A 26690-nucleotide genomic window follows, 5' to 3' on the forward strand; every position below is an offset into this window, starting at 1 on the left:
ACAATTGCTACTTTGGACAAATATTTTCCTTATCATGGAAGAAATGACTACTAATCCTTTGACTACTAACTAATATTATCTAATTGTTTTTAATTTAAAGTACATTTACTTTTTGCACATTTACTTTCAAGTTTATTAACTCGTTTATTTCATGCATACATTGAGGTCTTGATAAGTATTTATATATTGGGGTAAGATTATATATATATTTTTAGTATTTAAATATTGTCTTAATCACTAAACTTTGTGATATTCTATTGACGTTACTGAGTTGGAGGTGTGAAGCCGGGTGATTAGTACTACCCCGTGTTTAAGTGAATTTCTAGTAAAATTGTTTTGTGCTTTGTGAGTTAACCCTAGTCCCTAGTCCCTACAGATAGTGCACTATTATACTTATAGGAGAATTGACCTTGAGTATACTTACTTTGGTATTAGCCTCGATATGCTGAAGCTTATCCGTGGTTTGGATAAACGTGAACCCTAACATTTGACTTTGTGATTAATTAGCAATTTTCTTGAAAATTCACACAATTGATTGAATATATTGATGCTGATTTGCATATCTATACGCATAAGTAAGAATTCGTGTGACCAAATACACCTGGTTCTTGGTACATTTTATTTGGTTGTTCATATTTGAATTTCTCATTAGCCAAATTATTATAAGAATGTATTATGTACTTACTGGGTTTGTGTTACTCATGATGCTACACAATCTTATTTTTAGGTAATGAGTAAATGCTTGGGGAATGAGATGAATCTACTAAATAAAATGATGGTTTTTCTTCAAATATTATTTCAAGACAATAAATGCGACTCATGTATCTTCGCTAAATTTCAATATTTCTAAATCCACTGTATTGTAAAATAACTCTGATTTTACTTCCTAATAAAAGTATTATTCAGACATATATTTCTATTAGTTTTATTAAGGAAATTTTATTGGTTTTAAGATCACACCTCTAATTCGGGAACCATATTTCCATATAATAGTGGTCTCGAATTTAGGGACGTGACAAATATAACCTAAATTGAAGGTCTAGAATCAAAAATTATACAAAACACCATTATATTAATTTTGAGAAATTACAATAATGAAATTTGAATATTCGGCGGGTTATTACAATTAGGCTGCTTTCCTACCCCTCTCTTTCAGTCAACAAAAAAAAGCATATGTATAAGCATTTGATGATTGAAAATATGTGATAAATCTAGTTTGTTAATGGAAGAATTGTCGCTAAACAAATAGTTACATAAAAATGACGAAATTGAGCTATCTAAGTGGTTAGAGCACCATTCCTAGGAACAAGCAAGTATGTTATTAGGTCATGCGTTCGAATCGCAACGGGTGTATATGTGCATGATACCTTCGATCCTCACATAAAAATAGAAAAAAATAAAAAGTGTACGTAAAAATGGGTCGATCAACTCGATCAAACCACTCATTCAATTAATTTAAAATATGATGATATATGTATATCTCAACCAATCATTGAATTCACGGGCCTAATGTGAGTATATCCAATTGGAAATTAGAAATGAATCTCCTTTGTTTCTCCAACAAACGAATGAGGAGGCAGTCATGGGAATCATATGCAAGCATGCTTTAAAAGCTAACAATACATACCCACCGCCGCTGCTATTGCTTGTTTAGTTGTTTTCTTGGGTGTTTAGGTTGGTGGAGTCCCGACGTCGTCCTGTGGTTTCTTGCTACCTCACTTAATTTCTCTCTCCATGAAACATTTCATTCTTTGATCATTCTTTGCTACCTCACTTACTCTCTTCATGAAACCTCCTACTTTCATTAGAAATACATATCTACAATTCTCATGCATGCATGGAATCCATTACCCCTCACCTAATCGAAATGTCACCCAAGTCCAACCAAAAAAACCTCACGTAATTAAATCAGGTACTTATCCTCCTTGTCAAATTAATGGAAAAAAATCTGTTATCCTTTTGGCTGAGTTTCTCGTAAGCCAACAAAGCTCGTTGTTGATAGACGGAACTACTAGCTAGTCATCTGATAAGTAGCTAATCGGGACTGTGGTTTTGCTAAGATGATTCTTATCTATTCATCAACAAACATTTAGGTAGACGGTAGACCCAAGTTCACTATCAAGCACCTAATAGAAACAAAAGCAACCAAAGCATAATGAAGCTTAACATATGACAGCCAAGACAATCATATTCTTCATTTCGTGAACTGCCGAATATTCATGATCAGTTCACAAGAAAAAGAAAAACCACTTGAAGTAAAAGTGTGAAACTATGAATTTGAATCAAACCATATATCCAATAAATGGTTTCATGGATCATGACAAGGGAGAGGCAGTGACTCAGATATCATTCTGCCAACTGTGAAATTCCTAATTGAAAATGCCCCATACATGATTGATGGTCCCAAATTTTGGGGGTTATGGTCCTCTTAGGAACACTAGTTAGGGAAACTTTATTCTCCATACCATATAGAGTTGTCATCCACCACCAAATTTAAATCAAAACCAGAAGACCTCAGGTCCTACCCATCAAGTATCATATCTTGGGGACAAAATCATAACCTAGCTACCATCCTTCCCCTCTGCACAAACCATTCAAAACCTAGTTAATAACACAACCCTCCTCAATGCTCAAACAAAAGTTTCCAGCTTGCATCTTTGTGCTTAGTTGGCTCCTCCAGTTGTTCATTGCTCACAAGCCCCCCACCCTTCCCATTACTTCTTCCCATTCCCCCCTTCCTATATAAACCCTCCTTTTTGTTAAACCCTATCACCCTCACATCATCTCCAACTCTCTCTCTCTCTCTCTCTCTCTCTCTCCTGGTTTAAGAAGATGGGGGTTTCTGGTAATGTGTCTTGTTTGGTTTTGTTGGTTGGTCTAGCATTGAGCTCTTTAATAGTAGGTTCTTATGCTGGGAACTTCTATCAAGACTTTGACGTGACATGGGGTGGCAACCGTCCCAAGATATTCAAGGGAGGTCAGCTTCTTTCTTTGTCCTTGGACAAGGTTTCTGGCTCTGGATTCCAGTCCAAGAAAGAGTACCTCTTTGGGAGGATCGACATGCAACTTAAGCTTGTTGCCGGAAACTCCGCCGGCACCGTCACTGCCTACTACGTACGTAGTTCGGAAAATGAAAATATATACGTCGGTCACTTGCATGCTATACATTCTTCATTATATATTTTCAGACTCCATATATAATCGACTCTAATACCTAATGTCTTGATCCCTTTTATGAAAACTCTGTTTGTTTTTAAAAGTAAAGTGATCTAAAAATAAAGTTTTTAAAAAGAAGCTTTCAACTTCATATAGAAATGAATACTAATATAATGGTCCCTTTGTATGAATTCTTGCCTTATCCAAACATCTATACAGTTAGACATAAAGTTGAAGAATGGAAGTTTCTGAAACTCATGTCAAATATAGAAAATTACTATAATTTTACTTAGGTGGTTGGTTATTTGTTTTCAACTTCAAATTGCATTTCTAAGTTCTAACTCGTGTTGGTTTTGCCTATATCTGCAGCTTTCTTCACAAGGCCCTACACATGATGAAATCGACTTTGAATTCTTGGGAAATGTCAGTGGAGATCCATATGTGTTGCATACCAATGTTTTCACTCAGGGAAAGGGAAACAGAGAGCAGCAATTCTATCTCTGGTTTGATCCTTCAAAAAATTTCCACACTTACTCCATTATCTGGAAGCCCCAGCACATAATGTAAGTAAATGCTTTATATGCATTTCTTGGTAACTAGTAGTGCTTTGATATAACATGAAGCATGCGCAACTGCCAAATTCATATGCTAAAATGATTTGTTCAGTCACATATTTTCTTTTGAACATAAAACATGTCCAATTTCGCCCGAAAGTTAAAGGAACGAAAATTTCACTACTGCACCAGTGCATCATGAACAAAATTTTTGTCGCAAAGTTGCCTTATTCACCATTGGATTTATGGCCTAATTGGATTTCCTACGTTTTATTTTTTTGCAGTTTCTTGGTGGACAACACTCCCATTAGAGTGTTCAAGAATGCTGAATCACTTGGTGTTCCTTTCCCTAAAAACCAACCCATGAGGATCTACTCCAGCCTTTGGAATGCTGATGATTGGGCTACCAGAGGAGGATTGGTGAAAACAGATTGGTCCAAGGCACCCTTTACAGCATACTACAGAAACTTCAATGTCATCGATGCTAAATCATCCAAATCATTCTCTGATTCTCAGGCTAGTTGGCAGACCAATGCACTTGATGCTCCTAGCCGAAGACGCCTCAGGTGGGTTCAAAAGTACTTCATGATCTACAACTATTGCTCCGATTACAAACGCTTTCCACAAGGTTTTCCTGCAGAGTGTAGAAGCTGATCTTTCCAGCTAGCTGATCAATCAGTTGGAATCCATTTTTTAATACTGTCTGTGTATACAATGTTTTCTGTTAGAGCCATGTCAAATAAATTGAAATCTTTGTAGCTTTGGTGGGGGAAGTGTTCAACACCGAAGTTGTAAAACTAGCATATGTTGAAGATCTGTTTCATAGATAATAAAATTTCGTTGTGCATATTGTTTATATCTTACAACAATGTCGATACGGTTTCTAGAAATCTCCTTGCTCAAACCTCAGTGGGAATATGAGATTGTGAAACCCACACAAGAAACTAAACAACTTATGACAATATGCCTGTAGATATTCTTGACTGGAATTTGAATGAGCGTAGCTAATATCCAATGCGGGATTCATAAGCTCTTTGTTAATGTATCAAGTAGACAGCCCCATACACACCTAAACAAAACATTGTCACGAAAAGGAGAAATCGGTTAATCATGAATATGACGAAAAGCATGATGAAAACAAGCAAACTAAAGAGAATTGGATGTGAACAGTGTTTTAAAAAGCGCGCCTGAGGCGAGCCTTAAGGCGTAAAAGGCGCAAGGCGTAGGCTAAAAGGCCTTAGCCTTAATTGCATAGGCGCCGAGACGCAAAAAGCGCACACCAAGGCGCAAAAGGCGTTTTAAGGCGCGTTTTGAAGCGCGAAAGGCGAAAGTCTAAAAAAAAAATTAGTTCAAGATTTTTTTTTTGAATAGACAATTTTTTTATTTAAAAACTATTTTTTTACGGAGTCTTTTAAGTTTTGAGATTGAGACTTTAGAAAGTCAACTTCTACCGATCCCCTCTACCAAACCTGTTGGTGTTGGAGGTGATGGTAGGGCTTGTCAACGGGCCGGGTCTTAATAAATTTAAATAAGTGGCGGGCCGGATATTTTCATAAATACGAAGATCTAAGCCCGCCCATCTAAAGCGGGCCTTGCGAGATTTTGCGGGCCGTGCCGGGCCTTGCGGGCATGTATTAGAAAAAAATATAATACTCTAATTTAAGATTTTGAAACAATAAAATAATTATTAGAAAACATTCTAAAAAAGTCACAAATAAATTCTAGTTTTGAAATATTGTCGATCGACACCAATAGATGTGATCGATATATATATATATTTACGGACCCTGTAAAAATTTCATCCAATTCGGACATCGTTTAACCGTCAAAATTTTCGGTCAACAAAAAAAAGGCGTTTTTACATAATAAAACCTCACTGACCGGGGCTTTGCCAAATGGATTTTCTCATTGCGACCACGCACGATCGGTGACAAAAATTAGGTGATTTCAAATATGTAAATATTTTTCCACATTCGCATCTTGGTAATGGGTTCCCCCTTAGGGTATATTAGTGTTGTTTTTGGTTTACCGGAAATTCTGACGGTCAAACGAGGTCCGAATAAGATGAAATTTTTTAATGATCACTAAATATATATACTGATCACATCGAATGGTGTTGATCGATTCCGAGAAGTTTCCTTCATATAGTCGCATAATAATGTGATATTTTTATTATAAACCTAATATAAATGTTATAATACATTAGTTGACATTTCGGCGATCGACAACTGTAGTTCGAAATATGGTCGATCGACACTAGTAGATATGATCGGTATATATATTTAGGGAACCTGTAAATTTTTCGTCCATTTTGGACATGGTTTGACCGTTCGTACCAACGATCAACTAAAAAAATGCGTTTTAACATATTGAAACCCCATTTACCGGGGCTTTGCCAAATAGATTTCTTCAGTTCGACCACGCAGGATATGTAACAAAAATTTGGTGATTTCAGATATGCAAACGGATTTCGGCATTTGTATATTTGTAGTAGTTCCTCCATTAGGGCATATTAGTGGTGTTTTCGATTTACCGAAGATTCCGACGGTCAAACGAAGTCCAAATTGGATGAAATTTTTACAGGGTCACTAAATATATATACCAATCACATCGGCTGGTGTCGATCGATCCTAAGAAGTTTTTTTCATATAGTCGCTTCATAATGCAATAGTTTTATTATAAACCTAATATAAAGGTTATGATACATTAGTGGACACTTCGGCGATCAATAACTCCAGTTCAAAATATGGTCGAGCAACACAACAGATGTGATTAGTATATATGTTTAGGCAACCCGTCGGGCTTGCGGGCCTCTGCGGGCTTTTCGAATTCGCGGGCTAAATGATGAGGCCTAGGTGATGGTGATGATGACATTTGGATGATGATTTAAATGGTGATATTCTAATTGATGATGATGATGATGATTTTAAAGCTTGAAGCTAGTCCAAACATTGTTCTTTATTTATTTATTTCAAGACTAGTTAGTACTTTAATATATCGATTTGATTAATTGCATGGTTTTGATATGTATTTGTTATGAAGGAATAACCATTTATCATGTCTATTTTGGTTATAAATCATGGTATATGTAAACTACATATAAGACTAATCAATGCACAAGTATAGGAATTCATACATAAAGCTTACGCCTTTTGTCTCAAGGCGTATGCCTTGGTGAGGCTCTTCTGAAAACGCCTCGCTACGCCTTAGCCTTTTAAAACATTGGATGTGAATCAAGATCTCAAAATTAGTCCCTAGACTCAAGATGATCAGTAGAGTAAATAAAGTTGATACTTTCAGCTGGCCATAAATATGCCTCAGAGACTGATTTTCCTCTGATCTTGATCAGGTGTGTGCTGAAACATACTTTTTCTGTTAGGATGTATTTAATTGGTAGATTATTTATTACCGACTCTATATGTATTTAATTGGCAGGTATCAGATGTATAGCTACTTGGACAATTTTGTACCTAATGTTTGAAAACAGACATTTGGTACCTGAAGTTTTCATTTGTATTCCCCTTTGGTTTTTATCATATTTGGAGGGTAATTTTTGTCACTTTAGTCCTTAGCTCATTAATTTTATATTTTGTTTCATATTTTCCTATCATCACCAAATTGTCACTCATTTATCTCTAAAATATATGTCATCCACATCTACTACGCATATATCATAATATATAATATTAGTATAATTATTACAACAAAAGTACCATAAGATATTTATTCCATCCTTATTAAATTTAGCTGAAAACAATTGAAAATAAATTAATAATTGCTTTTTTTTGCAAAGGAAATAAATTTCCAATATGCAATCCCATTTTAGTTCTTTTAAAAATATATATTTGAATTACTCAAAGCGAAATGTGATATATTGTATATCATAGCTATATTAAGAAGACTTTATTTAGATATATACACAGTAGTTGCTAAATGGATGAGATATATCAAACTTTTGAAGATAATTGAGAGGCAATTTGAAAATAATAGATTAAAATGAATTTAAGTATGGTTTTAAGGAGTTTATAACCTATAATTACGAAAAATAACTCTGAAAATATGATCAAAACTGACATAAGTAGCAAAATGTAACACAAATTAGAACTTCAAGTACCAAATTGTCCGTTTTCATACATCAAGTACCAAATTGTCCAAGTAGCGATACATCATGTACTATAGAAGGAATTTACCCGATTCATTATTCCTTGCATATCATAGCAGAAGGCAAGATACAAGGACTAGCAATTGTAAACAAGCAATAACCTTGGCACAATGGCTTCCACAAACTTTGATCAATGCCCTTTTGTAGGAATCCTATGCATTGCTTACTTCCTAGCTCAGGTACTGAAATCCCTTTTTGGTATTGGTTACGGCGACTTGCCCTATAAAAAGTTGCAGATGAAATTTGATTTGATTTCTTGTATTGAATTTGCAGGCCATGCATTTGCAGATGTAAAACCTGCAGAAGTTCCTACTGGGACAACTTTGCTCAATGTAGGGCTGTGCTCAAAGTTTGCTGACTGCAACGAGTATTGCCAAGAGAATTGTAATCATATTTTAGGCGGGTTTTGCAAAGAGATTTCTACTGGGGGAGAAAAGTTTTGTTTGTGTGAAGTTTGATATAGAACGTGCCATAATAGGCTCATGCGCAGAGTTGGGGCACTTCACCCAATCTTAGTTTCATTTTCAAAACAGTTCATTTTGAGATGATTGAATAAAGAGTGCAGAACTCTTTCATAAGTTGAGATGTATTACTGCAATTCCATCCCATTTGGCGTTCCTATGTTCAGTACTATTGACTAAACAGTTTTATGCCTTAGAATCATAAATAGTATACAGATGCTTTCACGAGGTCTAAAACCTCCAGGTTTTAGATTTTACACTGCTGTCTTAATTCCAGAATGCGAATAGAAAGAGGAAAGAAAGGATGGGGTTTCAAGATCTAAGAAATAGAAAAGTTTTTATATAACTCTATTGATGTGCATTTTCTATAATCACATAATTCAAACAACAATTATGCAGAAACTTGACATTATCATTAAGTTCAAACTTGAATTAAAGAAAGTGTGTACCATGGAACCTATCCAATAATATGAACTATTTCATTCTATATCCAGCTTCTCGTTTTCCAGCTGCATGTGTTTTAAACATCTTCCCAAGTACCCCAGATACAATTTCTTCACTTACAATAAGTAACATACTGGATATCAAGTCAACCAAAGATTCCTGGCACATATGCACAAGGTGGCAACTAATAAACCTATTGATATAACAAAGAATGACTATTTTCTTATCTAATTGCTTGTTTACTTGGCTTTTGGAATGACCTTTTCTTCACTGTGATTCGCAAACCTGACCCTTGGTTCGTGCAAGCACTGTACAAAAATTAAGTTTAGGTATGAGTAAATACCTACTTATGGATGACCAAACAAACGGACATAATGAAGGAAAATCACTCAAACAGTATGTTGGACAGTGGGCACTTACTGTGATTCTGCAGTGGATGTTGAGATCATAATTCATTTCTTTAAGGCGGTTTCTTGCAAGGTCTTCAGATTCAGATGCTTTTCGGCAAGCACTATTAACCTAAAATATATGGAAAAGTCATTTGGAATTCAAATTTCATAAACACACTGGACCTTATAATGCAATTGCATTCTCCGGTCAAACAGAATACTTCTGACAAAGTATATAAAAGCATATATTTTCTTTTACAGAAAATGTTGAATAATTTATAGTGATACAGAAAAAATATGGCTCAAATGCTACTTTTAGAAACAAGTATCTCATAAAGTCCTAGAAGTGTCATTACTTGTTTCGAGTCAAAAGATAGAGCAAATGCTAATGTAAAAGCACAAATATCAATCGGACAAATGCAATATGTAAACTTTCATATCATCTGGAATCAATATTCAAGATCCCTAATTAGGCAAGTAAATAGATAAGCCTCAGATCTAATAATGAGTCTTGATTTGAAAGTTCCTTCCCATTGCTGAGGATGCACCTCAATAAATAAAATAATAATAACGATGATGCTTTTCTAGCCTAGTCGTAATTTAGCAAATGGCTAACTCATCACTCCGTGAAAAATACAGTAGCGTATCTCAATTTTGTTAGAGCAGTAGTACACTGTCAGTGGACATGTCTGTAATATCATGCTGTATTCGTACGTGTGTATATATTGTTGTATACAAGAATGTCAGAACATCCATTAATTTTGATTGAAAAAATAATAATAAGATAACCGTCAAGGTATAATTACGAAGCATCACAGCAGAATAATGTGACCAAATGCACATAAATTTCAGTGAATTTATGTGACTTGAGCCATGTGGCCTCTGCAGGTGATCTTATCTAGTTTTTCCTATAATTAGTTCCTAATAACAATGAGATGACAGGACTCAACTAGCAACTATTACTACAAAGCATTAAGATACTAACACTTTAATCAGCGACTAAAGAGTTGTTCTACTAAGCGTTGCAATATGTAAATAACAAAGATGTATCCAATTAGCACAACCAATTGTATCAAGTAATATAATATGGAAAAAGTTTTGAAACTGAAATTAATACAATAAAACTTTAACCACATCTTGATTTAATAGCACTGACCTCATTTAAAGCGACAACATGATCATTTCCTCTGGCAGCTGACCTTTCCAATAAATTACGCAATGTTGATAATTCCTTCATCAAATTCAAAGCTACTTCTTCAGCATCTTGCATCTGATTTCTCGAGAACTCAAATGATCTCTCTGCATGGAGTCGAAATGAAGCACAATTCAAACAGGTGCAAAGTCCTCTGCATCCTCTTGGATTTCTTTTGAGGATCCCTTTTTTGATTGTATCTGCCTGAGTGATTAAAGAAACTTTGGCATCAATTCCAGATGAGTTATGACCCCGGCTGTTGGCTTTAACTGGCTTCCCACAGTCATTTAAGGATGTTTTTGAGCTTACGCAGTCATCAACAGTACCAAGAGATAACGCAAGTGTGACTGGTGATTCTGGACAGGATGTTCTTGCCTTATTTTGAACGGAAGGAGATTCACTCTTCTTAGCACCCACAATAGGGACTGATAGTTTTGATTCCAGTCCCAAAGCCCCCACAATGTCAGGGAAAGTATGCAGTTTACTATGTTTAGCTGACGCAGAATGTTGGCCATGCATTTCCTTTTGTACCTTAAATAACATTCGAGATCCAGTGACATGTTCAGGAGATGGTAAATTTGGTCCATCAATATTAGATGAACCGTTACCATTTCTCAATTGAGATGTTGGTGTGCCAGGCTCTGTATGAGACAAAAGAACATTTGATTCATCCATTGGGGGTCCTAGCTGAGTGGGAGTCAATGGTTGCCTTTGTTCCGGATCCTTGAGAGTAATTGACGCTGAAGCACCTGTGAATAAGAATTGAAGAAAGGTTAGCTTATTTCCATTCAAGGCCCCAACTTCGCAGAACTATCAATTGCTTGTAAATTTGAATATAGATATGTATAGAAGTAAGAAAGTTACAGGAGTTACTTTTTTCCATATCCATAATAAATGGAAGCAATCTTCTGTAGCTGACTGAACCCGGACTCTTAAATAGTTTTAGCCTTGAACAAGGATTCAAAACCTATTTTGGAATTAAAAAAACTTGCATTATCAAACAGATATGTTTAAACTATGGAAAAGTTAATAAATAACTGGTACAAGAATGTCGTAAAGTTGGAAAAAAATATTTCTCAAATAATAAATAGACTGAATTATAAATTCAAAGGATTCTTACCAGTTTTCTTTTCGGACTGCATTCATTTCCACGATCTACGCATGCAAGTGATGCAGCATCTTTATAACTGCTTGGCTTCCCAATACCTTGATCTGTACTCTGATGAGCATATTCTGCTGCACCGATGACTTTTACTTCCACCTCTAGTTTATCAAGGATCTCAGCATCTGGTGGTGTCATCTGGATAGACTCTTCATTCAAGACACATATCTGATTCAAGACCTCTTCAGCACTGCCAATTCTTTGCTCATTTATATGATTTGGACTTTGGGCACTACAAGGATACCCCATATCAATAGTTTCAATCCCTTCACACTGAGCCTGGTGTGTGTTTTCCTTGTGCTCTACCCCTTCATTATCCTTGCATGAATATTTCTCCTCCATGACTGAAGATGACTGAGGATTTATGTCTTTCACATTTTGATCTTCAGAAGAGGACACAATATAATCCTTACAAGCATTCCCCACATTCTCCACTTTCCAACTATCATCTGTACACATGACCGTTACACCAACAGTGTTAACTCGAGAATTCTCCAGAGCTGAAGGGCAAAAAGGCTCCGACACATTTAACTTCTGAACTTCACAAGAAACCTCCAAATCAGTTTTCACATTCTGAACATCAACATGTGACTTTGGCAGACCCTGATCAGCCACCAGTATAGGTGGTGATTCAGGATCACATTCAGAAGATTCTGAACTTGAGTCATCACCATTAGATAAAACATGAGAAGAAACTCGTACAGCTTCCGGCTGAGTATCAGAATCAACAATAGGACACTCCCTAGAGACATTCTGTGCAGTAAAGTGATGCACGGAAGTTCCTCGAATACCAGAAACAAGCTTACTCTCAGAAGATTTCCCTTTAAAACCTTTACCACGATTTGGCAAATCACAAAAATCTAGCATGCCTGTAAGCAACAAGTACATAACATATAGTTTTATCAAATAAATTTTCAACACAATGAAAGACCGTTGTACACATTCGACAATAACAATAAATGAAACAAGTAAAGAGTGTAAAGAAATTACAAGAGTTATCTCTATTGATATCCTTCAGATAAGGCAGCATTCTTCTATAACTAAAGGAGCCGGGCGCTTTGAACACTCTCTTTCGACTCTTAAGGACCTGGCATAGCAGTAATCACAAAGATAGTTAAACACATTCCGATCATCTCCACAGTCTCGTATAATCCATAACTTCAATTCTATGAGCAACATTTCCAACTGAAATCAAAATGCAGCAAAATCTAAACAATACTAACAACATAAATAGAAACAAATCAGCACATACCGGTTTCGTTTCGCTGTCGATTTTGATCTCAACTCCATTTCTCTTCGCCTCAGGCGGCGACGTCTGCGTAGAATCCGGATCAGAACCGGAGCCGCCGCCAAGATCCACAGTCGAAATTGGGGCTTGAGCCAAAAACCCTAATCCCAATTTCTCAGGCTCTTTAATCTTGGAGTCATCCAAATCCGGAGCTGAGCAATCGAATCGATTTCCACAGATCTCGGCCGGATTGCTCTTCGTCTCCTTCGGATTAAACTCCGGTTGAGCTAAGCAGAATCCGGCGCGGGATTTGGTGTCGGCGATTAGATTCTCGGGGGGCTTGTAGGTTGGGGAAAAGACGCGTTTGACGCGGAGATCCTTAATCAGAGAGTGAAGGTCGTCGCCGTCGGAGGAATAGGTTGGCCTGGGTCTTTTGCGGTCCGAATTAAAACCGGTGAGGAGGCTGTTGATGAACCGACCCGAGCGGGTGCGGTGGGGCTGGATCTGGATCGGAATCTGGGATCGGCTGCGGGTGCAGATGCCCAAAGGTGGCCTGGAAGTTCGAGGTGCTTCCATGGCCGCTTCAGTGGAGAGAGAGAGAGAGAGAGAGAGAGAGGGTTTGGTGGGGAAAAGAGAGAGGGTTTTAGAGAGCGGGAAAGAAAAGGAGGGAAGATAATTTTAGCGGGAACCCGGAGACGAGATATTGGATTATACGGGTACGACCCGTTTTGTGGCCAAGCTGACCCAAGCCCCAACCAACATAGGAAAATTCCATCTCCTAATTAGTTATTTTAATGGCTTAATTAGTCTGTAATTCAGTTGTAGAAAGGAAAATTAGGTGGAAGTTGTTAGAGAATTACAAAATCTACATTAAAGTTAGGAAAAATTATGAACAGTGTCCAACTTTTCTGAAAATATGCATTTTGGTGTCTCACCTTTATAAAACTTCATAATAGTATCTGACGTTTCATTTTCGATTTACATTTGGTGTCTCACTCCGTTAGCATCGTTAAGAATACTGACAAGTCACCAAAATTCAGGGGTATTTTGGTCTCTTTATCATTTTACCTCAATCCTAAAACAATTTTTCCCAAATTTCAAATCATTTCAGTCTCTCTACACGGCTACACTCTATATCTTCACCAAATTGTTCTCTTCACTGCCATAAGAAAGTAAAGAACCCAACCCCTTTTATGAGATCGAACTCTCCAGCCTAACATTTGATGGCAAATCAATGGAGGTATTTTCGTGTGACTGGGGAGCGACCAGTCTGTTCAGGTAAATTTCAAATGGTCCCCTATCCAGTGTGATTTCTTTACCCTATGGATGATTAAACTTGTATAAAACAGAAGCACTGTCTTATGTTTGATTGTTTTAGGTTTATTCTTTTGTCTCTATTCTCTATTGTTTAAGTTTGTGTTCATCTTATGTCGGGTTAGTGGGGAATTTATTTAGGATTCATGGCCTAGTTGGTGGGGAATAGAGTAGTGGAGAATAGTTTTGTGGCTAGGTTGGTGGGAGAGCTAATTTACACCATATCAATTTCATACGTAAGAGAATTGAGTTTTGGTAGTTGAGGTTTGCTATAACTGAGTTAATTAAAAAGTTCATGATATATATGGCAATGTATAAACATCCTAGTTCACTAAACCATCTGATTGTTTACCCTAGAACTATATATATATATATATATATATATATATATATATATGAACAATTGAGCTCATTCATTAGACGTTGATTGAATTCTTAATAAGGTTAATATAGTTCAGTTTCTCAATAAACTTACAATGTCAGAACATGTGCATTGCAAAACAAGTTATAATTTGCCATGTTTAGAATCCATGGGTTATATGAGACTATGTGAGCATTTATAAATGATTCATGTTGTGGTTTTAATGAGAATATATATTCATAATTCAAATTGCAGATGATGTCTTCGCCATAAAGATACATCATGGTGGTCGATTTTGTAGTAAGAAGGGGTTAGAGAAGCATTATAGAGGGGGTGAATTTGTATTTATTGATGGAATTGACAGAGACAAATTGTCAATGACCGAGTTGAACTATTATGCTATGACTTAGGATATCAACAAGGTCCAATAGGGTTTTGGTTTAGAATCCCTAGAAGTGAAGAAGGATCTGGATACCTACCTATAGTTACTGATCCCGATGTAACCAATATGTGTGGCTTTGTTCCGGCAAGTACCAAGATGATAGAGATTTACATCGTATGTTGATAGGAGTACAAAGTGTGATGTTCTTAATGTGATTATGCCCTATTTTTACTCTTTGTTACCTCTTATATAGTATATTTTAGTTTCTTTTGTATGAATAAGTGTCTAGGTAGAGCTTATATCAATTATGAATGAATTGATGATGAAATCGTGCTAAGTGTTAAGAATCCTTGTTGAAATATGATTCCTTGTTCGAGTAGGATTCATCATTTCGTATTTCTTTGTTTCTAACGTACTTATTCTTATTAGGAAATACAAATCCATGTTGGAGAAGGAAAGCAATCCTAGTTCCACAAGGAAAGAGAAGAAGATACACTTAAAAGCCCAATCCATACAAGAATTAAAATGCTGTCAAGATTCGTAGCCCAACTTCGACGGGGTCCCCTGGATAGCTCCGATGGAGTTAGACGACGTACCTTATATAAATAGCAAGCTATGTGAGTCTAGTTTCTGTAGGATTTGGAATCAAATCAATATCCTATTCCTACAGGGAGATATGACCACAGCATTGATCGGAGGTCCAGTGAGCTCGACGGAATTATCGCAGCCATTGATTTGCTTTTGATCCAAGGGCTATGAGGGAAACTTGAGACTTTGTTCCTCCTGCATATAGAGCACAAATATGTATCAGAATGTCCATAAATCTCTGCACCAAATAATGTCAAAGAAGACATGCAGCAAATTAAATGAGAAGAGGCAAGAAAGTCAAAGAAGACATGCAGCAAATTTAATGAGGAGAGGTAAGAAAAATCAAACATGGCTGCAACAATTAAGACTTTTGCTGCCTTCACTAATTCAAAGGAAGAAATATGTGCAAAAGAAATCAGCATTAAAGGAGGAAGAAGATATGCAATTAATGCAAAAGATATGCAATCCTTATAGAAATCAGAATTCTGGCACTGCAGATCATCCAACTTTGATGAGCTCCCCTGGACAGCTCAGAATGATTGAGAAATTGTATGATATATGGATGAAAAGCCACGGAAGGCTAGTTGAAATTGCCAGTTGGAAGCATCTCAATATCTATTTTCTAGAGAAAGTTATGGCCATAACAAGGGACAAAGGTCAGATCTTCCGAATCTAGGAAACCTCAACCAATTTGGTTTCAACTTTTTGGACTTTGTGGCCATCATCCCTTGGGTTTCTTCCTCTCTATATATAGCACCTCATTTCCACATAAAATGATCATCAACCTTGCTCACAAGACTTGCCAAAGCTCTGCCCAAACACTTTCATTCACCAAGCATCATAGAATCTGAATTCACCACCCTTCATCATATTTTCTGTCCAAAGCTTGGGAGCCTAGGATACCATATTCTTGAAGATCTCGTGCTACCTCTGTAAGGAACCTTGGGAGGAGAATTATAAAGTGTAACTCTTTGATCTTCATGTTTAGTTTTCGGGTTTTTATGTTTTTGTTCTTGGATGATTTATGTTTAGGTTTTGTTAAAGTTATTTTTATTCTTGTCTATGAGATATTTGTAACTTTTGAATGACATGATGAATTAAGATTTTCGATTTTAATTCAATGATTTTAGGTTTTATGCCATGAGTTTCTGTTTATTTATGTTTTTAATTCATTTTCGGTGTGTTCTTATATTGCATGTGTGATTAAGACAAGTAGTTGATGTCGCATATGTTAATCATTCAAAGTTAAAAACAATTTTGATACAAGTAGTTGATTAATTGTTTGTCCCCTTTGTTCCTCCACCGATTATGATCTTAAGTTCGACATTGGATAGGTGCTTTAAACATGTTGATTTTTCTTTGTGATACGTAATTGCATGAGGAATTGGTATGTTAGATTTTGTAGCAAAACAAGTAGTTGAGCTGGATAATATCCATGTATTAAGAACCAAGTAGGAACTTGATGCATGATCGAATTTAAGATGAACTATGATTGTTATGGCATGAACATGATTGAGAGTAGATTTCGTTACCTTTGTTCTTATGTTATTGTTTGGTGATTGCTTATGTGTTGGTTGGTTGATCACATGTATATATTAGTTTAGGATTTATTTTTATGTTCTTGATCCGATCCTATATCAAATCTTTATACTCTTATGAATTCGTTGTTAAATGTTTGTGATTCTTTACCCTAGTTGGATCCCCGGTTTGTGAACGATACCCTCTTGCTTTATACTACTAACGATGCTTACAGGGTTAATATTGATCTCGAGTAATCGAATCGATCATATGTCTAGCTAAGAGGAGGGTTTTTGGAGCAAATGAGCTAAATCAGTATGATCAAAATTTGGATCATGCATCATTCATTGGACATAATATTGCTGACATTGAGGAAGGCATTGATGTAGAAGATATGACTAATTCCTCAGAGGATATGGAACATGGTGAGCTTGCAAATAGGGTTGCATATAGGAATGTCCTAAGGATGCATGATCCTCAAGCTACATCAACAATGACTCAATCACAAACCCAAAGAAGAAAGAGAGCAGTTGACAAAGGGAAACAAAAGATGCAAGAAGCTAATTTTGTACCACCACATAAAAGAAAAGAAAGACCTAAGAAGGTGGTGGAGCATAAATATGGAACAAGGTATGGAGGAGAGTGTTCAAAAAGGGTAGAGAAGTTAGATTTCTCATCTGAAAGATCAACTGATTCAGATGACCTTGATTTTGATGGGATAGTTGACTCTGACTCTGATTTGAATAGTGAGGAAGATGATTTGCAGTTTCAAAATAATGTTGATGGTTATCAAGACAAAGTGTTTGAGTGGGATGAAATGAGATTTGAGGGACAAATTTCATATGAAGATGGATATGAATCTGAGGGGTTGAATAGCTTACGTGGATCTTCTGATGAAGATAGAGAAGATAGAGAAAACAGAGGTAGATTTCCTGTAAAGTGCAGGAAAAGGTACAATGGATGGCTACAATTTCAACCACCTGTGGACATGAAAAACCCTACCTTTTCTTTGAATATGGAGTTTCCTAGCTCAACAGTGTTCAAGAATGCTATTCGGAAGCACTCTTGTTTGACAAAGAAATAGTTTAGGTTTCATACCAACACTAAGTTCAAGGTAAATGCTAAGCTATTATTCTTATTTTTTTTGTTAGCTTATTAGATTGAGGAGTTGAATGATATGGCTGATTAAGAGAGCCAAATTGATTATTTTGTGAATTTTGGTTTGCCCCAAACACTTGAGGTTGGTTATTTCTCCAAGAAAAATTGGGTGGTTCCGCCAATTTGGATTGTAGGTCTCAAAAAATGCAGTACCAAATGGTTTCCTAAAATTGTTCAGGGCATTGGCTTGTTCAGTGTGGCTGTCAGAGTAGCTGCACATGGATGGACAAGTTTGAGCATAATACATTGGGCTTTCACAAAAAGAACAGACGTTGGACTCGACTTGGTTGACTGAACTCCTCATCCCTTCTTGACAAACTCTCGATTTTTAGTTCTAAATCAGAATCATTTCTGACCTCATACAAACCACCCTACTTGGCTTCCTTCACATGCCTATCATATTGATTAGAAAAATCCCACTGTTGAGAATTTTCAGACAAGTTCTCAAGAAATTCATAAGTTTCATCATCTCCTCCTTTCATTGAGTCTATCATATGACGGTTCGACTGTGTCAAACCGTTATAGAAATATTGTACCAGTCTCCATGTTTCAAAACCATGGTGGGGACACTTCAGAATCAAATCCTTGAATCTTTCCCAAGATTCATAAATCTGTTCATCATCTTTTTGCTTGAAATCGGAAAATGCTTCTCCTAAGGGAATTGGTTCTGGACATGGGAAAAAATTTAGACAAAAATTTTATGACTAATTCATCCCAAGAAGCGATGGAACCTGGTGGTTGGAAATTCAGCCAACCTTTCGCCTTATCTTTTAAGAAAAAGGGAAACAGACGCAAGCAGACATACTCATTTGAAAAGTTCTGGAACTTGAAGGTGGAACAAATGTCTAGAAATTCTTTGAGATGCATGTACGGGTCCTCACGATCAAATCCATGAAAATTGGGAAACAATTGAAGAATTTGAGGCTTTAACTCGAGATGAGCTGCAGTAGTGTTAGGCAATACTATGTATGATGGGGAATTTGTAGTGATGGGAGCGAAATACTCCATTAGAGTTTTGAGCTCTAAATTTTCTACCATTGTGATGATAGGATCAATTACCTTAGTTTCTTTCCTAACAGTTCTCTCGATCTCAGGGTCGTAGGGCAATAACTCTAAACTAAGTGAACCACGACCAAACATAAAACTATAACACTAATTTTTTTTAATTTTTTTTAATTTTTTTGCACACTAATAACATCTCTAATGTCTGATAAAGATATTAGAGGATTACCAGTTAAGTACTTCTAGAAATGTGGCTAGTGTGTTCCGGAAAGATTGGAGGGGTCACAATTGTCCCACTTAAAACCCAAATCCTCTTACACCGAAGATGTTGCCTTAAAGAACGTTTCTATACCACACTTTTTAGAAGATACTTACTGGAATGACCTAAGAACTTTGTTAAACCTAAGCCAATGTCTTATGAATTTTATGATTAAAATTTGGCTTGAGTTTAAGTTTGATATGGAATTAATTAATTAAAAAGATAAAGGTAAGAAAACAATTATATACAATAATGGACAAAGGAAAGCAAGCTACAAGAGAAATGAAGGAATGAGTAACTAAGAAAGGACACAGCCGGAAAATGAGTATATACAATTATCGATCAATGCCTGATAGCTCAAGCTTTCTCTTCCTTCACTTATCGTACTTTATTCCTCAAAGTCCAATTTCAACTAGCTCATTTTTTTTGACTTAAGGAAAATTCCTACAAAAGAAACTATTATGAGAATAGTAATTGATGTAGGGAAAATATTAGCCTATAAAAGTGAATGATGCAAAATGTGACCCTAATCTACCAATTTTTTTTTCTTTACACGACAACTAATGTTAAATTAAAAAAAATGAGAATAGGGAAAGGTGGAGGGGCTAAAACTAGGTCTAAAAAAAAAAGAAAGACTAGATGGACTATTTGATATAAATGATATGCAATTATTATATACATATATGTAACAAAAGTCAAAAAGAGATAACTATTATATATATGCAAATTTTTATTTTATTTTTATTATTTTAAATGAATAAAAACTAAGCTATAACTATTGGAAGAATTAAATCAAATTAAATGAAATTAGTTTTCCGTTTTTACAATCCCCGGCAACGGCGCCAAAAACTTGATGTGTCTTAAAATGTTACTCGCAAGCGCACAAATCAATTGTAGCACAGAGATGCAAGAGCGAAGTCAAACCCACAGAGAATGTATGATATTAGGAAAAAGCTAACCAAATCTAAATTAATTTAACACTAACCTAGTTGAATAAAATTTATTATGAAGTAGCTAAAATAAAGACCAAATTAGGATTACCTTGATGACGAAGTAACTAAGGTATCAGATTCCACCACATTAATCAATAAGTCTCGATATATTATCTACTAATTTCCAATTAGGAGTAGTATCTAGAAATCAATATACTGCTTTCTCAGGATTTTTCAGTGAAGCACACATGAATAAATTCTAATGTAGACTCTTCTTCGCTTCTTAATTATGAACACCAAAGTATCACATGTATACAAACTTATTGAAACTACAAAAGATCAAAGTGTTTGCTAGTATTAGATGTGAAACAAGCTCATTTGAATGACAAGAGATCAAATGATTTCATATTAATATGATACAAAACCAAGCATGTATTAATAAAAGTGACTTCCGAACTACCAAAAATGCATAACATTAGAGGTGAAAGGAATAAAGATTTTATTAATGCATATTGAAGCAAGAATCATAGGCATGGAATATGTGATTATGGGAATCAATAGATAATTGAATAAAACTTATTTCATAATGTGGTTTCCTCCTTAACCTTAGTTAAGGAAATTTAGCAATACATAATACAAACTAAAGACATGCTCAAAATTATAAAATGCAACATAGGAAAATAGCTAAGGGAATAGAAGAACAAAGAACAACAATGTATCTCTTAAATTCTCATCACTCTCCCCTTCTTTTATTCTCTTGAAACAACATCTATTTATAGGAAACAAAGATCTTCACTCTAGCTCCATCTCTATGTGAATATGACTTTCCCTCTTTCAAAATTCTCAAGCTTGATGGCAAAATGTCTTCACTCATAAATGCTTTCATACTTCACTCCTCTCTTCATCATATTCCATTTGCCCTCTTTTTCTCTTTCCATATGGAAAAGATGAATGCTAAGAACACAATCTTTGAAAGAGTGAAAAGTTAATTTATTCTTTCAAGCAAGCTTGCTTCTAGCCACCTTATTTCATGGGAGATTGTCTCATGCATCCTTCATGCTCTAGCTAGGATCCATTTTAATGTACGTACCTATGAATTAAACAAGAAAAAGTAAATTCAACAATTGATGGCTAAGGTAATATTTTCAATACAACACACTTAATGCAATGAGAAATACATTCCATCAATTGTAGGCTGCAAATGTTATATGAACAAGAAGAATGTGGTGAACTTATTTGCTTATTAAAAGGAAAAAACACTCATGTTAATTCAAGGACTCAATTTACCATATGAAAATAGATAAATTGCTTCAATATCTTTAACATTTTATTAATGTAAGACAAACACTTATAATGACACAATATCTACTAAATGACTCAAACTAATAAAAATAAGTCATTAAGAAATATAAATAAGGGAGAATAATATGATATATAATGTGTTCATCAACAGTGAAAGAATACAACTCAGCTCTATTCAGAATTATCTACATGTTAAGATTGTGTGGTGAGCAAATGAGTGAAGACATGTTGCTAGAGAAAACATTCTCTACTTTCCACTCCTCAAACATGCTCTTGCAACAACAATATCCTGAGCGTTGATTCAAGAAATATTCAGTGTTGATTTCTTATCTTCTTGTGGATGAACAAAATAATGAGCTGTTAATGAAAAATCATCAATCCCGTCCAACCGAATCACAACCATTTCTGGAAGCAAATGCCATAAATTCTTGTGGAAGTATAAGTGGACATGGAGGAAGGCAAGGTAATTGGTATAGTCATGGCCGCAGCCATGATCGTAGACGTGGCCGTGGAAGACGTTTTAGTCGTGGTCATGGAGATTGTATCCAAAATTTGGGCCTAAGAAACATTGCCAAGTTTAGCAAAGAAAATGGCCAGACAAGTAGAGTTCCCAGAAATAATGACAACAATTGTCATAGGTGTGGTTCATCAAACCACTGGGCCAAAACCTGTCATACACCAAAGCATTTGGAAGATCTTTACCAAGCCTCACTTGGTGGAAATAATGTGGAAACAAACCACATTGATCATTATGATCCGTGGGAATCGCCTGGGCCATTAGACATAACGTCCCTTGATGTTTCAGACTTCTTTGCGAACAATGAGAGTCATGTTGATAACATGATCGGTGGTGGAGTGCTTGACACCAATTAGCATCAATTAGTTTACAATATGTGTTCTCATATTTTCCTTTCATGTTTAATTCAATAAATGTGTTTTATTCCGTACTATTTACTAAATTAAATTATCTTACTTATTCGCTAGTTATATTTATGTTGGTGTTTATCTTATTACATGTGAAGGCATAAATATGGAAAGTAGATGTTCTCAACTCAAGAAAAATGAAGAAGATATATGCCTTGCAGATAGTGCGACCAGGCACACAATCCTTAGAGATCGAAAATATTTCTTCACTTTGAGTTTAACAAAGGCTAAAGTAACAACCATTACAGGTCATGCAGACCGAATTGAAGTGGAAGAGCCCATATTCAGTCGTCACATGGTACCCAAATATCCATTCAAGAGGCATTGTACTCCTCCAGATCCGGAAGGAATATGTTGAGTTTTAAAGATATACGCTTGAATGGGTACCATGTACAAACCACAAATAAAAAAAATGTGAAATATCTTTGCCTTACATCCAATACTCACAGCCAAAGGCCTCTCATCTGGTTTGTATTATCCAACCATTAAATCGATCGAAGCATACCATGTTGTGAACCAGAAGTTCACTGATGAACATACATTAATGCTTTGGCATGACCGTTTAGGTCACCCTGGATCCACGATGATGCGTAGGATCATTGCAAACTCCAATGGTCACCCATTGATGAACAAGAATGTTATTATGCCGAGCTATAATCCTTGTAAACCATGCTCACAAGGAAAATTGATCATTAAGCCATCATTTGCAAAGATTGATATCAGTTCCCCATCATTTTTACAAAGAATTCAAGGGGACATTTGTGGGCCTATATAACCATCTTGCTGACCATTTCGATACTTTATGGTCTTGATTGATGCTTCTACAAGATGGTCACATGTTTGTCTCTTGTCAACTCGTAATATGACATTTGCCAATCTTCTTGGTCAAATAATTAAATTACGAGCACAATTTCTAGATTATTCTATCAAATCAATTGGATTAGATAATGCTGGAGAATTTACATCCCAAGCGTTTGATGATTACTACATGTCTTTGGGAATTGAGGTTGAGTATCCAGTCCCTCATGTTCATACACAAAATGGCTTGGCAGAAGCTCTTATTAAGGGCTTGTAAATAATTGCGCGCACTTTACTTATGAGAACAAAGTTGCCGACTTATGCATAGGGGCCCACCATTTTGCATGCGGCATCCTGAATTCGGTTGAGGCCCATAGCTACCATCAATATTTCCCATTACAACTTGTTTTTGGGAATCAGCCTAATATCTCCCATCTAAGGATTTTTGGTTGTGCTGTTTATGTGCGTATTGCACCGCCACAACGTACTAAAATGGGCCCTCAACGGAGAATGAGAATCTATGTTGGTTTTGATTCACCATCTATCATTACATATATAGAACCTTTGACCCAAGTGATATCTTTACTACACGATTTGCAGAATGTCACTTTGATGAGACAGTATTCCCGCCGTTACAGGGAGAAAAAGACTGAACCTGAGGAACATCGTGAATTATTGTGGGATGTACCCACTATGTTTCATTTTGATCCTCGTACGACACAAAGTAAAATTGAAGTATGCAGGATACTATATCTTCAAGATGTTGCTAACAGAATGTCTGATGTCTTCAATGAGGTAGCAAAAGTGACGCGATCACATATCCCAGCAGCTAATGCACCTAAAAGGATTGATGTCCTAATTGGACAAAATAATGTGGCGGCCAATGAGCCTTCTACTGCACGCCTGAAGCGTGGCAGGCATGTAGGTACAAAAGATTCAGTTCCTAGAAAAAGGAAATCAAAGGCACAATTAAATCATCATGGCATCGCTTTTCAAAATGTTGTGGGGCAAAATGTTGATATCCAATCCACAATTCATGATTCTGTAAATACAAAAGAGGAAAGTGTCCATGATGAGACACAAGCCCATGAAGAGGCACATGTACTTGACAATAAGCAAATTTCCATAAATTATGTGCACAACAGTAGCTACTGAGATTATTAAAAGCGATGATTTTGAACCTCACTCTGTTGATGAATGCAGACAAAGATATGATTGGCTCAAATGGAGATGCAATCCAAGCAGAACTAGATTCTCTTAAAAAGCACAATGTCTTTGGAACTGTTGTCCAAACACTACCCAATGTGAATCATGTAGGTTAAAAGTGGGTGTTTACAAGAAAGAGCAATGAGAACAATGAGATTGAAAGATATAAAGCACGCCTTGTTGCACAAGGTTTTTCACAAAAGTCTGGGATTGATTATAATGAAACGTATTTCCCCGTTATGGATGTCATTACATTGCAGTATCTAATAAGCTTAGTAGTTTGAGAGAAACTAGATATGCGACTTATGGATGTCGTTACCGCATATTTGTACGGGGAGCTAGATACCGATATATACATGAAAGTCCCTGAAACTACCAAATCACGCAATACATACTCAATTAAATCAAGATGGTCATTATATGGATTGAAATAATCTGGACGAATGTAGTACAACTATCTTAGTGAGTACTTAATTAAGGAAGGATACATAAATAATCCTTTATGTCCTTGCGTGTTTATCAAGAAATCAAATGTTGGCTTTGAAATAGTAGTAGTCTATGTCAATGACATGAATTTAATTGGGAGCCCAGAGGAGCTCATAAAGATTGCTGAATATTCAAAGAAAGAATTTGAAATGAACGACCTTGGAAAAACTAAATTTTGCCTCGGCCTGCAAATCGAGCATCTTGCTAGTGGATTTCTAGTCTATTAATCAACTTATACTGAGAAAGTCTTGAAAAGGTTTGGCATGGACCAAACTCATCCACTAAGCACCCCAATGGTCATTCGGAGTCTGGATGTTGAGAAAGATCCATTCCGTCCAAGACAAGAAGGGCAAAATATCCTTGGTCCAGAAGTGTCGTATATGAGTGTTATAGGTGCTCTACTTTATTTGGCACAGTGCACAAGACCAGATATTTCATTCGCCGTCAATTTATTGGCGACATATAGCTCTGCTCCAACATTACACCATTGGAATTGTGTGAAACATATTTTACGTTACCTTCGTGGTACAACAAACATGGGTTTATTTTATACATACAAATCCACAAATGGTCCGAGCATTGTTGGATATGCAGATGCTGGTTTCCTTTCTAATCTGCACAAGGGCCGTTCACAAACAAGTTATGTTTTTACTTGTGGAGATACAACAATTTCATGGAGGTCGACAAAACAATCACTAGTGGCCACTTCTTCCAACCATTCAGAGATACTTGCACTCCATGAAAGTAGCAAAGAGTGTGTTTGGTTGAGATCAATGATTCGTCATATTCGAAGCACATGCGGCCTACCATCAGTAACTGATGCTCCTACAATCTTACATGAAGATTATGCAGCATATATATCTCAAATTCAAGGAGGATTCATCAAATAAGATAGAACCAAGCACATTGCACCAAAGTTCTTCTACACTTATGAGCTTCAAAAACAAGAGGAAGTTGAGGTTAGGAAAATCCGATCAAGTGACAACTTGGTAAATCTCTTCACCAAATCTCTGCCAAAATGTATCATAAAGGAATTAGTGAACGGCATCGAAATGCGTCAACTCTCTAAACTTACAAAATGAGGTTCAGTGATCAGGGAGAGTGTCCAATCATGGGGAGCGCCTAAAATCTTTCTCAAATGACATATGCACGTTATGCTCTTTTTCTCCTTCGACCAGGGTTATTTTTTCCCATAGAGTTTTTGTTACCTGGCAAAGTTTTTAACGAGGCAACATTAAGCGCGTCCAACACCAAACTATTTGGTGGATATCCAAGGGGGAGTGTTGTAAATATAATTATTAGTGTGGCTATCCAGATAATAGTTTAGGACATTTTCACTAGTGTAACACCAATGATGCTTGTGAGTGTCATACAAGCTTCTTAGCTTGTGAGTACCAAACAAGTTTACTTGTGTGTATTCACCAAGTTACTCGTAAGTAATCATCAAGTAAGTGTGAGTGATCACCAAGTAACTACAAGAGGTCACCAAGTCTTGTATCCCTATATAAAGGGACTAGTAAAGAATGAAATAACACACTACATTCATCTATTCTCACTTCATGTTCTCTACTCTCTAGTTAGCAAGTTCTCTCATAATACCCATATTTCTCTCAATCAAATAAGTAAGTTTCTTTCTCCATTTTATAACAAAGTTGACTATTATGTGTAAATATGAAAATTTACCACATTTACAACACATTCATCTTAATCTT

General features: G+C 36.0%; 3 protein-coding genes and 1 non-coding gene across 5 annotated transcripts; 3 read left to right on the forward strand and 1 right to left on the reverse strand.

The window, feature by feature from the left end:
• Positions 1-2796: 2796 nt before the first annotated feature.
• LOC126792660 (xyloglucan endotransglucosylase/hydrolase 2-like) lies at positions 2797-4555 on the forward strand. Its single transcript, XM_050519112.1, has 3 exons — positions 2797-3114; positions 3526-3719; positions 3995-4555. The coding sequence occupies exons 1-3, from the start codon at positions 2833-2835 to the stop codon at positions 4362-4364; spliced, it is 846 nt and encodes a 281-aa protein (XP_050375069.1). The 5' UTR covers positions 2797-2832; the 3' UTR covers positions 4365-4555.
• A 3427-nt stretch (positions 4556-7982) lies between these two features.
• On the forward strand, positions 7983-8330 carry LOC126792661 (putative defensin-like protein 30). The gene is made up of 2 exons (XM_050519113.1): positions 7983-8070; positions 8146-8330. Exons 1-2 carry the CDS (start codon positions 7983-7985, stop codon positions 8328-8330), a joined length of 273 nt encoding a protein of 90 aa, XP_050375070.1.
• Positions 8331-8728: 398 nt separating this feature from the next.
• On the reverse strand, positions 8729-13329 carry LOC126792657 (uncharacterized). Of its 2 annotated transcripts, none has more exons than XM_050519110.1 (7): positions 12773-13329; positions 12511-12607; positions 11479-12389; positions 11232-11325; positions 10323-11107; positions 9198-9296; positions 8729-9085 (listed from the first exon to the last, which is right to left on the reverse strand). In XM_050519110.1, exons 1-7 carry the CDS (start codon positions 13322-13324, stop codon positions 9017-9019), a joined length of 2607 nt encoding a protein of 868 aa, XP_050375067.1. In that variant the 5' UTR covers positions 13325-13329; the 3' UTR covers positions 8729-9016. The 2 variants fall into 2 exon arrangements, with proteins under 2 accessions (XP_050375067.1, XP_050375066.1); XM_050519109.1 differs by having other exon boundaries at positions 11223-11325.
• Positions 13330-18621: 5292 nt separating this feature from the next.
• LOC126793033 (small nucleolar RNA R71) lies at positions 18622-18729 on the forward strand. The gene has a single exon (XR_007672017.1). It is a non-coding gene; the product is annotated as a small nucleolar RNA R71 (small nucleolar RNA).
• Positions 18730-26690: the final 7961 nt, after the last annotated feature.

The sequence above is a fragment of the Argentina anserina genome, chromosome 4, assembly GCF_933775445.1.
Source record: "Argentina anserina chromosome 4, drPotAnse1.1, whole genome shotgun sequence".
Classification (NCBI taxonomy): Eukaryota; Viridiplantae; Streptophyta; class Magnoliopsida; order Rosales; family Rosaceae; genus Argentina; species Argentina anserina.